The sequence below is a fragment of the Antedon mediterranea genome, chromosome 3 (assembly GCF_964355755.1).
Source record: "Antedon mediterranea chromosome 3, ecAntMedi1.1, whole genome shotgun sequence".
NCBI lineage: Eukaryota > Metazoa > Echinodermata > Crinoidea > Comatulida > Antedonidae > Antedon > Antedon mediterranea.
The window spans coordinates 24,630,414-24,656,385 of NC_092672.1; the positions used below are offsets into that span (position 1 = coordinate 24,630,414).

Genomic DNA, 25,972 nt, shown 5'->3' on the forward strand with positions numbered 1-25,972 from the left:
AAAAGGCAACGCAATAGGGGGCGCAATTGCGTTTGCAAAGGAGTTCACAATAACACTGGAAGCTAAGTTTCTCAAAGGTATGACCCCTTTTAGCAATGGGCTTAGCATCCAGTAAAGCTAAAATCCTCTCTAAAACTGTGCGATAAATCGTGACATTTTGATGCCGGACATAACTACTAATTTCACCCCATCATTTCCCACACTTGTGTTACCAAGTCCTCGGTAATATACCTCATAAATGCTGCACCTCCCCGTATTGAAATATTTAACAGTGACTTTTAATATATTCATACAGCAAAAACTGGATAACAAGATATGAAGCAACAAACAAAAATGTATATAAAAATATCTTACACAAAGAATGAATAGGTTCACATAAAAAAAACTGATACATTCACTTTGTGGTGATTGGCCATTGTATTGGTCTAAGTTTAAAAATGACTTCACAAGCTTTGTTCAATCGCATTTTAAAAATAAACTTTCAATGAACAATTCTGATAATTATTAGAACTGTGCTTATACTGAACTTATACAAATGCACAGAGTAATTGTTTGTTTTTTATAATCGTCTACCAACTACTGTCTCATGTAAAACTTCTAGGTTCCTTACTCCAAACATGACTTTGAGTTAACAACTCATAAACTATTATTTTTTGATTGTTGAAAGAGAAATTGAACTTGAATGTATCACCTGGTTTCTACTTACCGTATACGTCCTTGAAACTCATCAAGATGCAGATACAATCACTCATAAAGTTATACAATTTATTGTAATACTTTCTATTATATTGTATATACATATTTCTTTTAATGCAAAATCAATGTGCACATGTTGCATGGTTCTTATCATCAGACCAGGTACATTGCACCTACTTTTATTTCATACCTTTTTCAAACTCATTGTCAACAGTTCTTAAACAAAATTGACTTCATTGTCTGTTTAAATATTTTGATTTTGATTATTATAATTTTTGATATGAATTGATTTTTTGTAAAACAACATAATATTAAGTACGATCTAGTGAGTGAGTGGCCGAGCGGTTAAGACAGTGGAACCGTAATTACGTAGCCATAACATCGGCAGGGGTTCGAGGCTCACTCACTCCATGGTTCTGGTGGTAGAACAAGTCTTCTCGGATAAGGACTATAAACCGTAGTTCTAGTGTACACATCTAGCTCGTGTGCACTTTAAAGAACCTAGTACATCTTTCGAGACGAGTAGGGGGTTACCCCGGTGTATTAGTACATCACAGCCACTGATCACCAACTGGGCCCTCTGGGAGACCAGTCTTTGACTTTACCCAGTATAAATATAAATTTCAATTTCAATTTCAAATCATTTTCTTTGCATCTTTTATTCACCACTGATGTAATAATGTTATGTTATTAATGCAACTCTTAATATGTCAAGGGTCAAATAATAAATATATATTGTTATTGTATACTATTTATTTTCACAATGTGGCTAGAGCAAACTATCATTTAACAATGTTATTGCTGCCATAGTTTACTTTAACGTATCTATATTGATGTTCATTTATATTCATAGTAAGTTGCAGATTTAATTATATACTCCTTGGTTGTTTAGGAAATTGTGCAATAACCACTATAAAATGGTTCCATTTCCAGTTCACAAAGTATTTAAACATTTCATAAGTTAATTACATTTGTTTTAAACATGCTTAAATGTCAAAATAAAATAACTATTAATATCATGTTAATTATAATGTGTACATAATCAATGATTATGCACAATAACACTGATATGTCTACATCATTCATGATTGTTTTTGTTTATTTGAAATTGGAATTTGCACTATTGCAGTATAGTAGAAGAATAGAGAAAGAGTAAAAAAATAATAATCATAAAAGATTGCCTTTGTTAAAACCACAAGGGATTTAATAGATTACAGTTATGTATTGTTAGGAAAATACAGTTTTCGATTACAGAAGATTGTAACCGTGGAACTCTTTAAGTAAAAAAAGGTTAAAATATTGGATGGCTGTATTGTTGTTTGAGTAGTGGTTTCCTTGATTACTTTTTTCCCTTAAAAATATTCAGTATGGTTTGTGCACATTATTGTCATCTTTTTTTTCTAGGATGGTAACACAGCCCTGCATGTCTGTGCTCTGAATGATCTTACTTACGATGAGCACAGAAACACTATGGTGTGTTTGATAAAGGCTCATGGTAGAGGTATTATTTCAAATAAAAATAAGGTAAACTATTTGAGTTAAAACAATTAGAATAATAACATTAATTTTATTAAATAAAAATTAAATGATATTCATTTTCATTTTTCATAAGAGTACTCTTTTTGTAAATTTTGGTCCTGTTTATTTCACAACATATTTTCATGCTATTTGTAACCTCCATAGGCCAATTTATAATTTCCTCCTATCTTGTAAGTTATGACATAATATTAATAATTAGATTAAATCAGATATATTAATTCACATGTTATGATCAAAGGTACTGTATTACCTTAATGATTAAATATGATAGTATATGCTTTTGCAATGATTATAATTAATATTTTTAGAATAAAATGTTCCTGATAAATGTTGTTGCTGTACCAAAAATACTTTGTTTCCATCTCAATATTGTTGTTCATAGTGCTAAACTGACCATCTAATTTGAATGCATTGACATTTATACATTCACTTTATTTATTTGCTTTTACATATTTATTATTTTATTAAATATGTCTAATTTGAATGAAATACAAATAATAATATTAATTCTACCGTATATCAATCATTGTTTTATTTACATTTTTTTTTAGTTTATGAAAAGTAGAAACTTGAGGATTGTCACAATCATGCCTATTATTGTATGTTATTATGATGAATTTTGTAATCACTAATTTATTCTTGGATTCTTACATTTTATTTCTTTGATTGTCAGAATGGCAAATCTGTTATTGATTTGTACATTACAAATGTATGTGGAAAATATGAAGATGTCGAAGCCCAAAAGGAAGAAGTAATGAAATTGTTGAAAGGTTTGAAAGTTTAAATACAGTACAAAACAAGTTTGTTCCACAAAATGCTTTGATAAGTAATCTTGAAAGCAGTGATTACCCATCCCAAATTGAAATAATAATAATGCCTATATCAAACAAATAGAATTTATTACAGTTATAATAATAAGAATAATTTCTTTAATGTATATACATCGTTGATTTTACAGAAAGTAAAATAGATCAATTAATTTCAAAGAACACCATCTCAAAAAGAACCCTATCCAATTGCTGATTACCTAGATTGTTTTACTCATTTATTACATTAAACAATACTATTGATGAATTTGGTTAAAAACTGTTTATATTAGTATAACATTAACAAAAACATCATTCTTAATCTGTTTCTTGTAGCCTTCTTTGTTATTCTTATTTGTATTGTATTCTAATCTATAGCATATTATAATAAAAAAATACAAAATTAAAATACAAAAATACAATTCTCTGATTGTTTATTGAAGGAATTAATATAAATCATTGCCTGACAAAAAGTTAATTTGCAAAATAAAATGTTTAAAATGTTGATCTTTATCTTATTTCCAATATGGTATGTCTTTTTTTTTTATTATGAAAGAGCTTCATCAACTTTATATCATACATTCTACTTTCTTTTAGGTGGACCTTTACCAGAAATATATTTCACATCGTCAGGTATGAGTATTCACCCATACCATGTCGTACTTCGTGACATGATTTGACACACTTTAGTGTGTAATAAAGAATGTAGAATTATTTACATTTTTACGCAAAAATTGTTGCTTTAAACTACATTGTCATTATTCAGTCTACAATCCTTTATGAGGAATATTTCAGCTCAGAGCTGCAATTTAACCCAGGACTCCAGGATTCATAGGCAAACATGTTACTTGGGAAGCTTGGATGAAATCTGTTTAAACCATATGTACTTTCATATTTAAAATTGCTATAATATATTATCTTTTGAGAATTATTAGAATATGTTTTTTTTGTAGATATAACATCTAAAGATATTTTACATGTAGCTAAAAACATGTACAATCAGTTTGAAGAACTAGCTGAATGTCTTGGATTCAAACAGGAAGATATTGATTCCTTCCAGGTCAATTCATTTACCAAAACAACTTCAATGTATAAGATGCTGAACGCCTGGTACAAGACAGTACAAGTTACTGAGTCCAGGCGTTCACAACTTTGTGAAGCTGTCGGGAAAGCAGGCCGACATGATTTGGCTGATGAAATTGAAAGTAAGTGACACATTACAGGTTAGGTTACTTCCCTCAAACCTTCAAACTGACTATTTCATAACTTTAAGGGGAAGATTTGTTAAGAGACAGCTGCAGTAAAAGTTTTTTTAAATCCAACAACACAATATTATCCTTGATTTTAAAATTAAACATATACAAATTAAGCTAACTAACAATATGAGAACAAATTAAACAAATGAATATAGTATACCATATAAGTCCATTTCTCCTGTCTCTTGAAGGAAGGGGATTATCAACAATGGATTAACATATATACATTATTTTCATTTTAGAACTAATGAGCCTACTTTAATTTTGCAAAAATACTGAATACACAATATGTATACATACAACATTTTTTATTAATTTCAGATCTAGCTTTAATGTATTAGTTGTATTTTATTGTTTAAATAATAAAATGTAGAACTGTATGTGCTTAATGAACTGTATAACTAATACTTATTTTATTTCTGAGTAGAAATAGACATCCCTTATGCCATATCTGCTCGTGGTAAAGAAGTTGAAAAAGCTTACATTGAAGCATTGAAAGAAGGTCAAGTTGAAGTGAATCTTGGAATGGTTAAAGTGATTGGTCAGGAAGGTGTGGGCAAAACTTGCCTGATCAATGCTTGTCTTGGAAAGAAGTAAGTATAAGTTAAGCTTAGAAATAATGATAATAGTGTTATAGTATTGTAACATTTTATCTGCCTGGATGAGGTATTTTCAAATTTGAGTTAATTGGTATCTGGTAATAGTCTGGTATCTTTGGAGGATCAAACTGGACTGCCTACCATGTGGGTTTCTCTCTTGAAATGTTACCATATTTATCCACCAATCAGCAGTCTCACAGCAGGACTGTTCCATAAATAAAGTGGTTTCAAAGTCTTAAGGCCCATTTAAACTAGGACAATAACGATCAATGATAAATATATAAGCATGAATGTCTCTTACATAAAACAAAAGAAATAGAGACGTATTTTTTTCTAAAACTAGTGGATTTATGCTGTTTTGATAAAAATAATATTTGTTAAAATCCAATCAAATGACGTCATGCATAATAAAACAAAAAATCATTGTATTGTCACAGTATTATTGCTCTTACTAATCATGACGTCATTTGTTTGGACGTGTGAAAGGAAGCAAAGAAGGTTATCCTTTAGTTTTACATTTTATATATATTTTGTTTTATGTATGACAAATGCATATTTATCTATCATTGATCGTTATCATCCCAGTGTAAATGGGCGTTTACATAGGGCTATCAAATTAATTTTTTTTTAAAAAACTAATTTTGCTACAGTATAAAAACTTCAATCAGTGTATCTAATAATAAATGTTTTAATATATACATATATAAACACAAGAGGCAAAGAACATTAATTCTAAACCGCCCGGTGATATACTGAAATTTAATTAATTAATTTGAAACGATAAAGATGAGGAAATCTGTGAGAATGAGAAAAAGTCGCCCCAACCGAGAATGAGAAAAAGTCGCCCCAACATACATATATACAACGCTTTTACCTTTATATCTAAACATTAAAATGTTTTTTGATCTAATTAATGATTTGACCACATTTTTCATATTAGGAAAGCTAATATATATATATATATATAACTACTTTATAGTATTTGTTTGTTTAACACATGCTTTATCTAAAATATTCAAGCAAACATACCAACAAGCAAATTACGACTTTGATGAATTTATTTAATGTTAAACAACTTTATCTAAATTCATACTTGGATGACCAATAATGTTTTTATTATATTTCAGTTTTAACAAAGAGCATTTAATAACAGATGGTATTGCCGTGATTAAAACAGTAGAAACAAAGGCTAAAGAACAAAACAACTGGACAGAGGATCTTACAGATGATAGTGGTAAAAATGAATAAATTAAAGTATGAAAAATGAAGAGGGATAGATCATAAAGTCAGACCATTTAAAGTGTGACATTGTGTTTAATATTAGTGTTCATATACTGTAATTCACCAAGTTCAATTTTCAGGAATAAATCATATCATTTCCTTAATAAATCTAATTAATTTAATTAACAATGGCTCTAACAAACTTTTCCTAAAAACTAAAATTAATTAAGCAACATTGTAACAAATCCATCACTTAAATATCTCCTTAATATTCAGTAAAATATAAATAGTTATTAGTGAGAAACTGAAAACTAAATGATAGCACATATTGTTATTAAAGGCAGAACAATTTGTGTATTTGTAATTGGAATATAGAAGTTTTTAAACCATTATAATACAGTATAACATGAATTGTTTGTAGGTTACTTTTATTTTCAATTTCAACAAGGAATTTTAATTTGATACAACCACACTTAAGTGTTAACATTATAATGATAATACAGTCTTTTCAAAATGAGGAGTAAGCTTGTTTCATGTTTTTGAGAAAATAAAGTTGAATATTTTTTACTTTGTAAAGAGTTCCACAACTTGCTATATTGTACAGCCCCAAAATAAGATTTTATTAATAGACAATTACATAATAAAAACTGTTATTCATTTTCAGGAAATCCAATTGAATTGTATAAAAGACTTGCTGAAGAAAATATCAGTAAAACAATAGAAGATAATAAAGAAGGTGTAGCAACAGCAAGTAAGCCTCACAGCTCAACTGAAAAGGTATGTAGGCCTACACACTATAACAAAAGGCATGTACACAATATAACAAAAGGTGTGTACACACTATAACAAAAGGTATGTACACAATATAACAAAAGGTGTGTACACACTATAACAAAAGGTGTGTACACACTATAACAAAAGGTGTGTACACACTATAACAAAAGGTATGTACACACTATAACAAAAGGTATGTACACACTATAACAAAAGGTATGTACACACTATAACAAAAGGTATGTACACAATATAACAAAAGGTGTGTACACACTATAACAAAGGTATGTACACACTATAACAAAAGGTATGTACACAATATAACAAAAGGTATGTACACACTATAACAAAAGGTATGTACACACTATAACAAAAGGTATGTACACAATATAACAAAAGGTGTGTACACACTATAACAAAAGGTATGTACACACTATAAGAAAAGGTATGTACACAATATAACAAAAGGTATGTACACACTATAACAAAAGGTATGTACACAATATAACAAAAGGTATGTACACACTATAACAAAAGGTGTGTACACACTATAAGAAAAGGTATGTACACACTGTAACAAAAGGTGTGTACACACTATAACAAAAGGTGTGTACACACTATAACAAAAGGTGTGTACACTATAACAAAAGGTATGTACACACTAAAACAAAAGGTGTGTACACACTATAACAAAAGGTATGTACACGCTATAACAAAAGGTGTGTACACACTATAACAAAAGGTGTGTACACACTATAACAAAAGGTATGTACACGCTATAACAAAAGGTGTGTACACACTATAACAAAAGGTATGTACACACTATAACAAAAGGTGTGTACACACTATAACAAAAGGTATGTACACACTGTAACAAAAGGTGTGTACACACTATAACAAAAGGTATGTACACACTATAACAAAAGGTGTGTACACACTATAACAAAAGGTGTGTACACACTATAACAAAAGGTGTGTACACACTATAACAAAAGGTATGTACACACTGTAACAAAAGGTGTGTACACACTATAACAAAAGGTATGTACACACTATAACAAAAGGTGTGTACACACTATAACAAAAGGTGTGTACACACTATAACAAAAGGTGTGTACACACTATAACAAAAGGTGTGTACACACTATAACAAAAGGTATGTACACACTATAACAAAAGGTGTGTACACACTATAACAAAAGGTGTGTACACACTATAACAAAAGGTATGTACACACTATAAGAAAAGGTGTGTACACACTATAACAAAAGGTGTGTACACACTATAACAAAAGGTGTGTACACACTATAACAAAAGGTGTGTACACACTATAACAAAAGGTGTGTACACACTATAACAAAAGGTGTGTACACACTATAACAAAAGGTGTGTACACACTATAACAAAAGTTGTGTACACACTATAACAAAAGGTGTGTACACACTATAAGAAAAGGTGTGTACACACTATAACAAAAGGTGTGTACACACTATAAGAAAAGGTGTGTACACACTATACCAAAAGGTGTGTACACACTATAACAAAAGGTGTGTACACACTATAACAAAAGGTGTGTACACACTATAACAAAAGGTGTGTACACACTATAACAAAAGGTATGTACACACTGTAAGAAAAGGTATGTACACACTATAACAAAAGGTGTGTACACACTATAACAAAAGGTGTGTACACACTATAACAAAAGGTATGTACACACTATAACAAAAGGTATGTACACACTGTAAGAAAAGGTATGTACACACTATAACAAAAGGTGTGTACACACTATAACAAAAGGTATGTACACACTGTAACAAAAGGTGTGTACACACTATAACAAAAGGTATGTACACACTATAACAAAAGGTGTGTACACACTATAACAAAAGGTGTGTACACACTATAACAAAAGGTGTGTACACACTATAACAAAAGGTATGTACACACTATAAGAAAAGGTGTGTACACACTATAACAAAAGGTGTGTACACACTATAACAAAAGGTGTGTACACACTATAACAAAAGGTGTGTACACACTATAACAAAAGGTGTGTACACACTATAACAAAAGTTGTGTACACACTATAACAAAAGGTGTGTACACACTATAACAAAAGGTATGTACACAATATAACAAAAGGTGTGTACACACTATAACAAAAGGTGTGTACACACTATAAGAAAAGGTGTGTACACACTATAACAAAAGGTGTGTACACACTATAAGAAAAGGTGTGTACACACTATACCAAAAGGTGTGTACACACTATAACAAAAGGTGTGTACAGACTATAACAAAAGGTGTGTACACACTATAACAAAAGGTGTGTACACACTATAACAAAAGGTATGTACACACTGTAAGAAAAGGTATGTACACACTATAACAAAAGGTGTGTACACACTATAACAAAAGGTATGTACACACTATGACAAAAGGTGTGTACACACTATAACAAAAGGTATGTACACACTATAACAAAAGGTATGTACACACTATAACAAAAGGTATGTACACACTATAACAAAAGGTGTGTACACACTATAACAAAAGGTGTGTACACACTATAACAAAAGGTGTGTACACACTATAACAAAAGGTATGTACACACTATAACAAAAGGTATGTACACACTATAACAAAAGGTATGTACACACTATAACAAAAGGTGTGTACACACTATAACAAAAGGTATGTACACACTATAAGAAAAGGTGTGTACACACTATGACAAAAGGTGTGTACACAATATAACGAAAGGTATGTACACACTATAACAAAAGGTATGTACACACTATAACAAAAGGTGTGTACACACTATAACAAAAGGTGTGTACACACTATAACAAAAGGTGTGTACACACTATAACAAAAGGTGTGTACACACTATAACAAAAGGTGTGTACACACTATAACAAAAGGTATGTACACACTATAAGAAAAGGTGTGTACACACTATAAGAAAAGGTGTGTACACACTATAACAAAAGGTGTGTACACACTATAACAAAAGGTGTGTACACACTATAACAAAAGGTGTGTACACACTATAACAAAAGGTGTGTACACACTATAACAAAAGGTGTGTACACACTATAACAAAAGGTGTGTACACACTATAACAAAAGGTGTGTACACACTATAACAAAAGGTGTGTACACACTATAAGAAAAGGTGTGTACACACTATAACAAAAGGTGTGTACACACTATAACAAAAGGTGTGTACACACTATAACAAAAGGTGTGTACACACTATAACAAAAGGTGTGTACACACTATAACAAAAGGTATGTACACACTGTAAGAAAAGGTATGTACACACTGTAAGAAAAGGTATGTACACACTGTAACAAAAGGTATGTACACACTGTAACAAAAGGTATGTACACACTATAAGAACATTCCCATACGACGGGGCTATGCGAGCGAAGCGAGCTTCACTAGGCTGGGGGTCAGGAGGCGAAGCCTCCGGAATCAACATGTTTTAGCGTCATTTGAGGCCACTTTAATCAGATTTTGGGTATTCGTATCACTTTTTTCCATTTTTTATAATGCATAAATAAGATACTGCTTGCAAAAAAACGATACGCGATGACTGTTTAAATCCATATTTTTCAATTTAAAAAATAAAAGTTCAAAATATGCCTATATTTATCGGGTAAATTGTAGCATAGAAAATATACGCAAACGTAAAACGTACCCACAGACCAAGAGGTAGGCCTATATTGTTTATTGCAGAGGCGTAGGCTGGTTGCTGTCTGGGGGTGCAAACATAGTAAATGGGTGCCTTGGGCTGATCTGTAAGAAAATTTTGAAAAATAGAGCTGCTAGGTCCTTGGAAGTTGCAATTATACATAATATTGATGGGCCTACTATGAAACGAAATTACAAGTCTACAGAACGAGACAACCGTGGTTGGGATGGAGCTAAGAAAATTCTGAAAAATAGAGTTGGAGATCCCGGAAATTGGACTTTTTATACTTCAAAACAAACTGTATAAGTCAATATCATGGTTGTGACTGAGCTATGAAATGTTTGAAAAATAGAGCTGTTTGGTCCCGAAAAATGCATGTATTGTACTTCGAAATATGACCAGCTTTATGGTTGGGGCTGAGCTAAGAAAACTTTTAAAACTAGAGCTGCAGGTCTTTAAAAATTGCATCTTATACTTTGAAAACATCAGGCCTAGAGGCTTAAAAAAAGTGGTCGCAAGCGACGGGAAAATCAGTTTATACCTCCCAAGTGTATGCGTGCGTACCATCTGGACTTCCGAGTGGTGAGAAGTTCATGATATACTGGACATTGAAAATTTAATACCTTAATATAGTACAAAAGTTAGCTATAATAAGATGTTGGCTAAGCGAAAATTGCATGTTTTTTTGTTTAGTAATGTATGAAATATTTATTTTAGGTGCCCCACGGTACAGAGGGTTACTTGTAAATTAAAAAATTGGTGAACATATGAAAAATTGACATAATTCATTTTTGCTTTAGCGTACATTCTAGGCTCCCCGACGAAAGGGTTAGATTGTAGTAATTTAAAGCAAAAAATTGTAAAATTGGCTGCTAGTCAGTGGGTTTTGGCTTGAATGTATCCATTTATTTTATCATTTTATAAGTGACCAATTTATTAATTTTTTCATTTTTTTTTCATCTTTCATGTTTTTTTGTGGGACAATACATCTTTAATGAAATTGTTGTTAATATAAAAGTTGCTTTCAAAAGACATCAGACCTCCCAACTCTCTCCCTAAAATACAATTTATTTTGGATTAACCAACAAAATATCCAAAGTTGTTAAATAAAATGTTACTACTCTAGAAATAAACTGAACGTAAGATATTCATGGATTGTTTAATAAGTGAAGTAATAAGTTTGCCATGTTTACTATTATAAAAAATAAGTGTTCTTGGATTTGATTTTTTTTTTTGTAAGTAAATATTATAGCACCCTCTATAGTGTGGACATGCTTTTATAAAGTCTTCCAATATTTCTAAGTTGGGAAGTCCAAAACTTCCTTCTAAATTATATTAATAATTAGAGCATAGCATTTCATATTTGTATAGAAACCTTTACCAATGACATTGCTTTAAATCTTAATTACTTAATACAGATTCACTTTTTTATTTCTTGCCAGGAAAAGTCACGCCCAAGTAAGAGAGACAGAAAGTACAAAGGAATACAATTTCCTGGTATAAATTGGGGGAAAACATTTTTTCGTCAAAAGGTAAGGTTTTCTGTAATCAGTTTATTGAGTTTGGTGATTTACGAATTGATTTAGAAATAAATATTCATGTACATTTTGATAAACTAAATGTATGTTTTTTAGTTCAAAACTACCACAAACAGCAAAACCACCACAAACAGTGGTAAGTTCATTTTATTTTTCTAACAGCTATACAATTTAACTCAGTTCATCTAATAGATAAATTATGATTTTCTTCTACTTTATTTTTTATTTACTCATATTTTAGAGGTGAATACTGGAACACCTGCAAAAGCTAAAGATGTGAGTACTACAATATAGCATTTGTTGACTGTTCTATTTAACTCAACTCTGTCTCCTTGAAAAGAACAATCCATCTTTCTTTCAACTTTCAAATTCATTACCGTACTTGTATAACTTGTATACTGAAAATAAGGAATTAAATCTGTTATACTTTTAACATTAGCCCTAGAGTAGTTTTGGCAGTTTATCCGACTATTTTACTTAATCATTTTGATTTAGCTTTTCTTTATTCTATTAAGATCCAGCCACTGATAGCCACAGTATTGTCAGTAATTTGCCTTTGAATTTATATACTTACTTTTGACATGATATACAACATTATACTGATATGAATGGTTCAGAAAGTAAAACATTTACTTCTATGTTATTTATATAATATTTGTTATTTTTATATTTGTGCATCAGGTTAGCAAGAAGTCAACTGCAGAAGGTAAGTGTGTAATTAACTTAAATTCTTAATACTTTAATTGTGCAAGTATAAAATAATGGAACATGCTGAGTGAATAATAATAGAATTAGTGAATGATAAAAATGATGATTCACAAATAATAATAATAAAGTTGATAAAATTAACAGTGAAATTGTTTACTACAATGATCAAGATAGCCTTTCTACCCAAAGAAGAACCATTTAATCACTTTTTACATCTTTTCTTGTTATGTTATGTTTAATAAGTTTTATCTTTTAAACATTTTAATTGTAAGAAAAGTGATTTACTGAAATATTGTTGCTACAGTATATAAGTGCATTATAAATTTATTTTTTATCTTTTATAAATATCATGTGTAATATTTTACTAAAATGAGAAAGAGGTAGATCACTATTATTCAAATTGTCATTTAAGTGCAATAATGTTAAAAACAAAAACCAAAAATTAGGTTGAGACCACGAAACACAACCAAAAAAATGAACGTAAAGATATAATGATAAAGATAATGACAACAGAGAATTGCCACAGAGAAGATGTCATTGATAATAGTAACATTTAGACAAATGATAATAGTTGTAGAGCTGATAATGATGATATATTCAATGTCTATTATCTTTTTACATATATTTAGTCTATTTGATTTGTAAACAATATTTTTTAAACATTTTTCCCGTTGATTAATAAAGGAACTGAAGATGCATCATTGAATGTCCAACAATCGTTGGATAAAGATATTATTCAGGAAATTTTTTCAAAACAAGAAGTAAAACAGTCTCCTTTGGAAACTTTTAACATTTGGGATCACTGGGGACAGTTAATCTATCAAGGAATACATCAGGTAAGTTTAGGACATTTTGTATGTTTGTATGGTCTATTGTTTGTGTATTAACAGTTTTAATGCCTAATTATGGCAGTATCTTATCTGTATCACATGGATAGGATTCTGCTGTGTGTAGGTAGGTGGGAACATGACCACTGTACAGATTGTTGTTTAGGCCTTCCACCTATCCTAATGTTAACAGATTACCCAACAAACCTCTGTGTATCTCTTCACACACCCAATCTATAAAGTTTTGCAAGCTATCCATAGACTTCTCTCACTACATGTGAAGTGAATTAGCAGAGCTTTTTCTCTATTTAGCACTCTGAACTATTTCTAAAGTTTACTTTTCTTTATTCTAATATATTTGTATTCTATTCACATTATTTCTATATTGCTGTTTTAAGAGATAAGTATTTCTTTGATGATATGCGGTCTATATTAGTAGAGCAGTTAGTGCCATGAAAATAGCCAAGTTGTGCACTTTATTACCAAAGCATGAAACTTGCCACAAAGTTTCTTTGATGTATATAGATTCAAAATATCGGGGGGTGCCAAGTGTCCAACGTCCGGTATGGCGGCCATCTTGATTTCAAAATGGCCACCATAAAAACAAAAAGTCTTCATATCTTGGCAACTATAAACAGTAGAGACTTGATTCTGGTGTTAAATTGTTCACAAACCACATATTTCTATTTGCTCTAATGAAAAGTTTCGTCAAAAAATGACCGGAAATGACGTTTCTCCCAGTTTGACTTTTGACCTCTTATCTGTATATCTCAGTAACTACTGATCATTTTCAATCGATTTTGGTGTCATTTTGTTCAGAATAGAGACATTTATATTTGTAGTAATGAAACATTTTCACATAAAATGACTGGAAATACAATTTATAACCTTTGGCATATATAATATGTGAACATACTGTATGTGGTTTACATTGGTATAAATGCACCTAATTTTTTTTTTAACGAAATAAATGACACTGCAAAAATGAGCAGGAATTATTATTCTGAATTTTTGACTTTTGATGTGATAGGATAGGCGTAAAGTATGACAGATCACTGAGAAACAGCAATCACTGAGCTCATCTATGCCGACTTGTTTGCTAAACTGTGATGTGTCAATCGTTAGATAAAAGTTTTGGTCCTCTCTCCATCATCTTTTTTTTTTGCAATGTATTATACCATATGGACAATTGTCTGAAATAAAAGTTGAATTGAATTGTTAGATGCCATTTGGAAATATTTTTGATGTAAAGTAGCATTCTTTCGTTGGCCTCTTTGATGTTGCATATGAGACAAGTTCGGAAAGTTTTCATTTTCATGAGTTAAGAGAATACCGTCTTTCAAACTTACTACAAACTTATCCTGCATTTGTGCAGTAGACCTACTTTCATTAGTCAAAAACTCAGATAATTCTTGTTCATTTTCGTTGCATCTAAAAAAATGTACTCCATTTTTATGGTAATGGGCCTTTGCTGTAAACCATCTGTATCCTTTTCCTCGATTTTCTCTACTCATTGATTTTTTAGCAAAATCCGAACCAAATCAATTCGTAAAAGACATCTCAATATAATTATTCAAGTAATTCTCAAATTAGTGACATGGACCTACAATATACTGTTCTGTACAAGACCTTTTTAGGCATCCACTTGTGGACTTTCACTTTGAAGGTCTTGGTCTCCTAATCATACAAGAAACAATGTCTGATTTAATCAATCAAAGTAGTGGGTCCAGACAAAGAAGGGGATGTAAGACCATCCACAGACAAAGAAGGGGGTATAAGACCATCACAGACAAAGAAGGGGGTATAAGACCATCCACAGACAAAGAAGGGGGTATAAGACTATCCACAGACAAAGAAGGGGTGTAAGACCATCCACAGACAAAGAAGGGGGTATAAGACCATCCACAGACAAAGAAGGGGGTATAAGACTATCCACAGACAAAGAAGGGGTGTAAGACCATCCACAGACAAAGAAGGGGGTGTAAGACCATCCACAGACAAAGAAGGGGGTATAAGACCATCCATACACAAAGAAAGGGGTGTAAGGCCATCTACAGACAAAGAAGGGGGTGTAGGACCATCCACAGACAAAGAAGGGGTGTAAGACCATCCACAGACACAGAAGAAAGGGGTGTAGGACCGTCCACAGACAAAGAAAGGGGTGTAAGGCCATCCACAGAGAAAGAAGGGGTGTAAGACCATCCACAGACAAAGAAGGGGTGTAAGACCATCCACAGACAAAGAAGGTGTGTAAGACCATCCACACAGAAAGAAAGGGGTGTAAGACCATCCACACACAAAAAAAGGGGTGTAATACCATCAACAGACCAAGAAAGGGGTGTAATACCATCAACAGACAAAGAAGGGGATATAAGACCGTCCACAGGCACAGAAGGGGTGTAAGACCGTCCACAGACAAAGAAAGCGGTGTAAGACCGTCCACAGACAAAGAAGGGGGTGTAGGACCGTCCACAGACAAAGAAGGGGGTGTAAGACCACCCACTGACAAAGAAAGGGTATAGGACCACTTACAGACAAAGAAGGGGGTATAAGACCATCCACAGACAAAGAAGGTGATGTAGGACCATCCACAGACAAAGAAGGGGGTGTCGGACAATCCACAGACAAAGAAGGGGATGTAAGACCACCCACAGACAAAGAAGGGGGTGTAAGACCATCCACACACAAAAAAGGGATTATAAGACCATCTACATACAAAGAAGGGGGTATAAGACCATCCACAGACAAAGAAGGGGGTATAAGACCATCCACAGAGAAAGAAGGAGGTGTAAGACCATCCACAGACAAAGAAGGGGTGTAAGACCATCCACAAACAAAGAAAGGGGTGTAATACCATCAACAGACAAAGAAAGGGGTTTAATACCATCAACAGACAAAAAAGGGGGTATAAGACCGTCCACAGACAAAGAAAGGGGTTCACGACCATCCACAGACAAAGAAGGGGGTATAAGACCATCCATAGACAACGAAGGGGGTGTAGGACTATCCACAGACAAAGAAGGGGGTGTAGAACCATCCACATACAAAGAAGGGAGTGTAGGACCATCCACAGACAAAGAAGGGGTGTAAGACCATCTACATACAAAGAAAGGGGTGTAAGATCATCCACAGACAAAGAAGCGGGTATAAGACCATCCACAGACAAAGAAGGGGGGTATAAGACCATCCACAGACAAAGAAGCGGGTATAAGACCATCCACAGACAAAGAAGCGGGTATAAGACTATCCACAGACAAGGAAGGGGGGTATAAGACCATCCACAGACAAAGAATGGGGTATAAGACCATCTACAGACAAAGAAGGAGGGGTAGGACCATATTACCGAGGAAGCATAGGCCTACAAAAAGAAGATGCAATCAAAATAGGCCTACCAGCCACTTGGAAAACAATAAATTCTAGATTAACTGAGGCTTGATAATTGAAATATAAAGGGTTCTTTGTAAGGTCATTAATAATATATTGATATAAACACGATCATCATACTATTCATTTGACATTCAAATACAGTCTATCTCGAAAAGAAGCTCATACTATCACCTTTTCGAGGTTTGACGGTATTCCATAACATGTATGTTATTTCCTCTGTCAAACTATTAAAACTTTTAGCGAATCAGAAGGTGCCAACATCGTTGAACTATTAATGGTACCACCAAGCACAATATTTACCAATTTTATGTACAATATACAATTTAAGTACATTAATCATTTAATATAATTACGCCTATCAGGTCAAAGTTCAAAATTAGGTGCATTTAAGACCACCAAAAACCACATACAGTATATTCACATAATTAAAAATCAATAATTAAATGTCAAGGGTCATAAATTGTATTTCCGGTCATTTTATGTGAAAATGTTTCATTACTACAAATATAAATGTATTTATTCTGAACAAAATGACACCAAAATCGATTGAAAATGACCAGTAGTTACAGAGATATACAAATACGAGGTCAAAGGTCAAACTGAAAGAAACGTCATTTCCGGTCATTTTTGGACGAAAATTTTCATTAGAGTAAATAGAAATATATAGTTTGTGAACAATTTGAGACCAGAATTAAGTCTCTAATGTGTATAGTTGCCAAGATATTAACATTTTTTGTTTTTATGGTGGCCATTTTGAAATCAAGATGGCCGCCATACCGGACGTTGGACACTTGGCACCCCCCGATATTTTGAATCTATATACATTATAGAAACTTTGTGCCAAGTTTCATGCTTTGGTAATAAAATGCACAGCTCATGTCATTAACTGCTCTACTATATGTTCTGGATATATTTATTGATTTTAGAAGACACTGCATTAGTAGGCTTTACTATCCTTGTCAAATAGTTTATAAATTATTGTTTTTATTTTGTATGCAGATCTTTGTGACATCAGAGGCAGTTTATGTTGCTGTCTTTGATTTGAGTAAAGACCTCGATGATCCTGCATTAGTAATAGATCCCAATGGGGTAAGTATTTCAGGGGTATTAGATTAGATGTTGTTAACAATCTCATTCATTGGTTAAAAGTAAAATGCTTTCATTGCATTGCAATGTAGCTGTGTCAAAGAATGTCATACTTACTTTTATATATATAGACTAGTGCTGTTGCACCGTACCACGCCGAGAATGTTAAAGAGTCGCTATCCAATCAAGTTTGAACAATACCATGAAAGCCCCAGTGGTCTAATGGTTAGGACATCTGCATATCAAGCAGAAGGTTCCGGGTTCGAGTCTTGGTTGGGGCGATTTCTTCAGAGATCCCGTTTCATGAATAAAATACTGAAAGATGAGGGCGTATCAATTTGATCTCTGGTGCGTGTGCGTACAACTGAGGGTCTAGTGCTGTTCCGCCGTACCACGCCGAGAATGTTAAAGAGTCACTATCCAATCGAGTTTGAACAATACCATGAATGGTTAGGACATCTGCATATCAGGCAGAAGGTTCCGGGTCGACTTTTTTTCATTCCCACAGATTTCCTCATCTTATCGTTTCAAATTAATTAATTCAATTTCAGTATATCACTGGGCGGTTTAGAATTTATTCTGTGCCTGTGATGTTTATATGTATATAATAACCTAAAGTTGAAATTATACTATTTTTGTTTGCTGCTAAAATAATATACAATTTCTCATAGATTTTTATAGAAAATTATTATTTAAATTTAACAAATTATTTTTTACAGCAAGAACGTGAACATCATTGGACAAATCGTCAGTTTTTACTGTCTTCGATCCTGTCAGTTTATTCCCATAGTCGTATATTGGGAGAGAATTGAGAAGGAAGTAAATTTACCTGCTATCCTTGTTGTTGGCACACACAAGGCAAGTCTGGGAGAAACAGAAGAAGAACAAAATAAAGAGGTTAGTAATAATCTATAATAGGTTTGTGTTTACAGTTAATACAAAGCTTAAAATATTTGTCTTGGGCACATGTACCACAATGGGTATAGTACATTGAAACTGTAGGACTAATAATAAATCAATTTACACAGTTTTAAATCCACCAAATGTAATTTAGCTTTTTGTGCAAATTAAGTTGACATGAAATAAAACAAGTGATTGTCAAATTTGAAATATATAAAGAATATACTTGATGAAAATGAAACATAGAAGAGGACATTTGGACTTTATTAATATTACTACATGTTAGCATTTTAAGGTCTTAAAATAAACTTTTGGAAAGAAAAATTAACAATTCTTTTTGTATGTTTAAATACGGTGCTGTTTTTATTGTCTTTTGTTTGTATATTATGTAGTAGTGTTTAATTTTTTTTAAATCCAGGCCGAGGTGGTTTTACAGAAAGTTCAAGATTCCCTGAAAGGAAAACCATATGAAAAACATGTACTTGGATACTATGCTGTTGAAAACAGTAGAGAGACTACAGACAAGGGCTTTAGTGATCTGAAAGAAGTAATTCAAGATCTTATGAACCATTTAAAACGGTCTATTCCATTAAAGTGGATGCGTTTTAGATGTGAAATGTATAATCTGAGGAAGGACAAATTGATATGTTCTGCAGAAGAGGTATTTTATTATAAATTTTGTTTTTAGGGAAAGCAAAACTTGTTCAATAATAAATATTGTGAAGGCAAATCACTTTTCTTTAACAACACATTCAAGACTGTCTGCTCTTGAAAACAAATCACCAGATTCAATTCTATTATACTTGTAATTGGTGATGTTAATAAATGCCACCTTAACTATCCGGGCTATGTTCAATACATTAATAAACCAACTAACTCCCGTACCACTTTAGGTGCCTCGAATCATAACACAATATGTATGTTGCCAAAATACAGGCAATACTTTAATAATAAATTTAAACCTGCTACGATTAAATACCGCTCCTGGACAAGAGATGCAATGGTCAGTGTACTATGACAACACTGACATAAATGCTAGTGTGACTGTCATCAATGAATACATCAAGCAATGCATCAACAACGTGATCCCAATTAAACATAAGAAGTCATACTTACACAACAAACCTTGGATGTCTAAAAACAATTGTATTCATTTCATACTTGGCACTTGTCTGACAAACTTAGTATGCAGAGGGTGAACATGTTTAAAACAGAATTGATTTTGATACACTGTCAATAGTCATTTGGAAATGCTTTTAGAAATTAATTGCTTCTCACTTCAAGGTAAGTATGGCACGCACAATAGAATACCATTCACAAACATATCCGAATACAAAATTCGAGCCAGATGTGGCTTGTGGTAAGGTATTGTATTTGACCTTGAGTGCACATCATTATTGTGTGGGTTACAAAAGCTTGTATATTTATTTAAATTTTAAACACATGCATTTTTGTTGATTTTAGGTTAAAGAAATGGCCAGACAAAACGGAATTGGTAATGAAAGCCAACAGTTAATTATGCTTAACTTTCTGTACGACCTTGGTGACATCATCTACTTGCCTGATAATGAATTATTACGAAATCAAGTGGTGTTGGACCCAATGAGTCTTGTTCAGTTTGTTACAGCATTTGTGACAGTGGTTACACCCGATGAGTTTAAAGTAAGTGGGCTTATGTTGATCAACAAAACACTCATTTGTTCAGAAGTTGACAGATAAAAAAAATGCTAGATTGGTGAAACTTTTAATTAGTCTTAAACTTTCTCTAATTTATCTGTAAACCCCAACACAATCAAGTTTGTTTCATTTGACACAAATGTTCCAATTGTGGTAAAACATGTGATGAATCTATATATATAGGAGTACTTTTAGAATGTGGTACGCAATGTCGATACTGAAACATACCCACACACAATAATATTATGCTGCTTTGCAGCAGGCTATCTCCATCTAAAATAATTGTTTTGTGTATGATATAATTGTGAAGGTCCACCCAAATTCATCAAAGGTGTCAAAACAAAATTGGCTTTGTTTAAATTTGTTTCAATATTTGGAAGATTTTTTACTACATACATCACCACCATCATATTTGCAGGTATAGCCCTCCAGTACACATATACAATAGCTTTGTCTACATTTTTTTTTATGTCAAAGCTTCATTACAATATTTAAGAACCATTTGAGGGCACTTCCTAGATACAGGATACGAAAAGCAAGCATACCCTCTAGTTAAATTAATTATATTGGTTCTCATAAAAATTCTCTTCTTTCTCTTAACATTCATTCACTACTGGTTCATGGACACAAAAGTACATTTTGATTGTTTTGTTATTTTAGACACCCCAGTACCTTGAAGCCTTTAGAAACCTTGACAAAGGCATACTGGATGAGATGTTGTTAAAGAAATTGTGGGAGAAGAAGGGTATTGATAGTAAGAAATTCCAATACCTTGTAGACCTGATGATTCGATTTGGTTTCATTTGTGATAGAACAACCTCCACCAGCCAAGCCAACACAGCAAGTACATCTACAGTAAGATTTTTTCTCAACTTTTTTGCACAAATTTATTTTACGGCCAATATTTTATATGTTTTTTTAAGAACAACCCTGTTGTTGACATACCCTGACTTCTGAGAGGTAGTTTAAATGGGATATAAAGGAATTTTTGTAATTGATGAAAGCTGCTTACGTTTTGCCCAATAACGCAGTTAGGCCGTCTCAGTCTTGAACCTTCCTTGCTACTGGCCTGATTTTAACAAGACTTAGTATTAAAGATGTTAGATACATTGCTTTAAGCACTATTATTTTACTGTACTTGATTAAAGTTTGATCAAGGCAGATTAGATTTTATTGCATTTTTACACATTAATTTTAACATTTATTATTTCAGAAATCAGTTGTCACGCGATCATTTTTTGTACCACTACGACTTGCTTTTGAGACATCACCATCCAGTGAAGTGAAGTCTGTGCATGATGGGCACTATTCTATCAGCATCTATTACGACCTTTGTGGACATCTGCCTGACATACTGTTTCCATATTTAGTGATTGATTTCATTAATGAATATCAGAAGGAGACAGAAAATGAACCACAACTATCCCATAATCATGCTGAGCTCTACATAGACCAATCTCATAATGTGATTCTGTCTCTTGTTCAATTGGTAACTAAAGAAGATGAACGAAAGTTCATGTTAAAGGTGACATTAAATCTTAAATTTAAACTATCAATAGTGTAATGTTATATTTTGGTGCTATTAAATATGTTATATACAAGTGTGCGACAATAATGCATGCAATAGCTTTCAAATCCTAAAATTAATATGCTACAACAGATCAAGTGCATATAAAAACTAGAATGGCACTCTGAGAGTTCATACCTCCGCCTACTGTAAAATTCTTAATGCTGCGTGTGATTGGGCTAATTTCACTACAACAATTTTTATGCAAGTTTGGTGCAAATGTTATTTAACCAGCCTTTCAACTGACAATAGTTTCAGTTGACTATCAATAGAACAGCAACGACAAAAACAAGAAATTGAAATTCCAGTTTATTTGTTACTTTGAGACTGCTCGCCATCTTTTGAAAATTCTCTCTAATCTTTTAACACTAGCAGATCTGAAATAATAATAAAATGTCCAGAATTGGCATCCTGAGATCCATAAGATTTATTACAAACATAATAGACAAATAAACTTATGTACTTTAAAATGTTTGTCTTTAGGCAACAATTAAAGGCAGAATGGCAATTGCAGAAACAACTACCACAGAATGTGAACCTTCTCCTGAAGCATGTAAACAGGTATTTTATGATTTCTTTTAAAACATGCACCATTGGTGGCGACATTCAATATTTTTATTCGTCGATAAGTCCAGAAAATATGAATACACCGCACAATGAATATGTAGTACCGGGACGATTCGGCCAGGAGACGATTCGTGTACATACATCATTTCTGACAGGGGACATAATCATAATTGGCATATATTTCGCATCTTACAAGACTTATTTTCAGTACATGTTCAAATCTCACACACATAGTTTCCAGAGGCGTTGGCCATGTTTCAGAAATTCTCAGTAGAGTGAAGCGAACAAACTCTCTAGTTAAAAGGAATTATCAACTTTATTTTCTTACAGGTTATTTTAACGCTTGAGATGTCTTTCAAACATTCTAAAGATGGTGGAAGAAGGGGCATTAAATTCCATCGATGCATTCCCTGTGATTGTAGTAAGACATCTGAGAAGAAACACATGCAAGTTCTTGGAGATTTCCAGGAAGAGATGTTGCCATGCAAAGGAGATCGGATGAATGTTAAACGCTACAAGAGGCTATTTGGCAGTAAGTTCAGCAATACTAGAGTACAAATTATACAAATCACTGGTGCATTGTATTTCAGAATAAATTTCATGGGAAGGGGCTTTATTTTAGATTTTGGATCATTTGCCATAAGTAGCATTTAGTGTATACTTTTACTGCTTCCTTATCTATTATTGTAATAGAAGTGTAGATACATACAGGTAATGATTCAACAAATTACATGTAATAGAATTTAAACAATAACTATGAAGCGGTTAAAATATGTGCAACAAGATCATCATCATTATCACCCTTCATAAAAGAATAGAATAAACTTTAAAACGTCATTAAAGACAAGCAATTACCCATAATGTTTAATGTCTGGTAAACAAGCATCATGACACTAGCAGTGGCACTGTGGCTTGGTGTATTACTGTACATTAGTCCTTGGTTCAAATCATAATACTAAGATGTTTCTCATGACCCAACAACAACACCGCAATTTACATAGACGAGTGATAATGGTAAGCGGTAAACTGCATGCTTGTCCCACGTAAGATCTATATCTATCCTGAGTGGGTTTCCACTAAACCGCCATCCACGTTTAAAAAACATAGATTCTGTATTTTTGTTTTTCATTACCCCTTACAGTTCACGCTCATCTGTGTAAATTGGCCTTAAGCCTAATATTAATCCCGATTTATAAAATATGGATTTGTATTTCATCTGTAATTGGTGAGTTATGTTCTTGCTTTTGGATCTGCTGCGTTAAAATTATATATACATACCATAATGGTATGTTACTAAACTTTACAGGTTTAAACTACTGTAGTATTGTATGACAAGCAATTGGTCATATGATGTCAACACAAATACCCTTTTTAATTCAACAGTGAGTTTAAACTGCCTAGTTAAATACATGCATTCTTTTTTATTTGTATCAGTATTGTTATCATTATAAATGCACTTTTCATATTAGTGTATCAATAAATAGGCCTGAAAATAAAGTGTTCAATCAAGTAAGCATTCGTAGCTGATGGGGCCATTTATTCAAAAGCCACTGCTGTCATCACACATAATGTTTACACAGAATACCACAATGATCACCTTTTCAAAGCAACATATTTTATTTCGTCATTAGTAGTCGCATTACATGTATGCACAGTATTTGTTGTGGTATGTTTCTAAATGTTAATAATAATTATAATTCTGAATCAAAGAAAAGTATATTCTTATTTTGTAGATGAAAGAACAAGAGAATTGATGAAGCTAGCAAAAAAGCTAGGCAATGAATGGGAACAACTGGCTGTGTTTCTTGGGTTCACTAAGGCAGAGCTTGATGGCTTTAAATATGGCAATCGTAACATGCTAGGAGCAATATTCAGCATGCTAGACACTTGCTGCAAGAAGGCAGGTACTAGCAAGTCATGGAATATACAACTCACTAAAGCACTCAGAGAAATTGATAGACACGATTTAGCAGATGAAGTCAAAAGTAAGCTATAAACAGTGTTCTAAAAACTGATAATCATTTTAGCCCTATCATCAGCATCCTTTTCAATTTTTTATAAATACATTTTTGTTAAATATGTTTTACGTTTCATTATAGAGTTGATGTCTATAACATAGTATATTTTCACAACTTCCCATACAATACATTTCTTTTTTTTGTAACACCATTGTTGGTATTTTAATATTTTTTACGTTTCATTATAAGTCTATAACTTAGTTTTCTTCCACGCCATTCCATTTTGTATTATATTAAAGTTTCTTAGCAGCTTTTGGTCTGATTTTAATAAATAAATAAAACATTGTTCCAACAACAGCAACTAAAACATTGATTGTTTTATACTTTTATACTTTTGTACTCATTTTCATGTGCTTACAATTTAGATAAAGAATCTCAATTATTTTCCATGTATTTGGTTTGATAATGAACAACTATTTTGATTTTCAATGAATATACACAATTGCCCAGCAGGTAATTCAGTGATATTTTGTTTAAGTAATACTGTAGTAAGACAATGTATTCTCCACATTCAACTTGTTATGAAAAAATGTTATTCCTATTACATTAAATTTAATATCAGTGTGTGAAATCTCAAATGTGAAAAAAATAAGAGAAAAATCTTTTTGTTTTCTTAGATGAAGCATCTAAAGAATTAATGGAATTAGCAAAAAAACTTGGCAGTGAGTGGGAACAAGTTGCAATATTCCTAGAGTTTGCAAAGGCTGACCTTGATCGCTTTAAGCAAGACAATCATGGTTACTTGCTAGGAGCAATCTTCAGTATGTTGGATGCATGGTACAGGAAGTCGTCAGGTACTATGTCACAACTCATTGAAGCCCTTAAACAAGCTAACAGAAATGACTTAGCAGATGAAGTTAAATGCAGGCTATGAAAACAATGATTGTTTGAATGTCACTGCCTACAACCAGCAGTATCAGCAGCATCACTGTCATTGAAATAATGTTGACTTGTGCATTTATCTATTGTGTATATTAAAATTAAATGTCATTCACCAAGGTATTGATTGGTCTTCTTGGTTGTATTCTAACCTTCCAGTTCATTTGTATTGTTTACAATAACTCAACAGTCTCACAATAGATTGTAAATCAATTAAATGTAATT

General features: G+C 32.4%; 2 protein-coding genes across 2 annotated transcripts; both read left to right on the plus strand.

Annotated features, from left to right (window-relative positions):
- Nucleotides 1-4,019: 4,019 nt before the first annotated feature.
- LOC140044192 (uncharacterized) lies at nucleotides 4,020-14,070 on the plus strand. Its single transcript, XM_072088669.1, has 10 exons — nucleotides 4,020-4,246; nucleotides 4,725-4,890; nucleotides 6,024-6,130; nucleotides 6,782-6,894; nucleotides 12,036-12,125; nucleotides 12,228-12,267; nucleotides 12,373-12,407; nucleotides 12,813-12,837; nucleotides 13,524-13,675; nucleotides 14,065-14,070. Exons 1-10 carry the CDS (start codon nucleotides 4,033-4,035, stop codon nucleotides 14,068-14,070), a joined length of 948 nt encoding a protein of 315 aa, XP_071944770.1. The 5' UTR covers nucleotides 4,020-4,032.
- Nucleotides 14,071-19,115: 5,045 nt separating this feature from the next.
- Nucleotides 19,116-25,742, plus strand: LOC140044193 (uncharacterized). Its single transcript, XM_072088671.1, has 9 exons — nucleotides 19,116-19,124; nucleotides 19,458-19,700; nucleotides 20,504-20,701; nucleotides 21,377-21,571; nucleotides 21,930-22,241; nucleotides 22,767-22,844; nucleotides 23,181-23,382; nucleotides 24,584-24,835; nucleotides 25,486-25,742. Exons 1-9 carry the CDS (start codon nucleotides 19,116-19,118, stop codon nucleotides 25,740-25,742), a joined length of 1,746 nt encoding a protein of 581 aa, XP_071944772.1.
- Nucleotides 25,743-25,972: the final 230 nt, after the last annotated feature.

Excerpts from the sequence above, each read along its gene's own strand:
- LOC140044192 (XM_072088669.1), top strand. The coding sequence starts at position 4,033 with ATGTACAATCAGTTTGAAGAACTAGCTGAATGTCTTGGATTCAAACAG. Across the intron at positions 6,131-6,781 it reads GGATCTTACAGATGATAGTG|GAAATCCAATTGAATTGTAT; the intron begins GTAAAAATGAAT and ends ATTCATTTTCAG. Across the intron at positions 12,268-12,372 it reads CAAAACCACCACAAACAGTG|AGGTGAATACTGGAACACCT; the intron begins GTAAGTTCATTT and ends CTCATATTTTAG.
- LOC140044193 (XM_072088671.1), top strand. Across the intron at positions 22,242-22,766 it reads AACGAAAGTTCATGTTAAAG|GCAACAATTAAAGGCAGAAT; the intron begins GTGACATTAAAT and ends GTTTGTCTTTAG. Across the intron at positions 23,383-24,583 it reads CTACAAGAGGCTATTTGGCA|ATGAAAGAACAAGAGAATTG; the intron begins GTAAGTTCAGCA and ends CTTATTTTGTAG.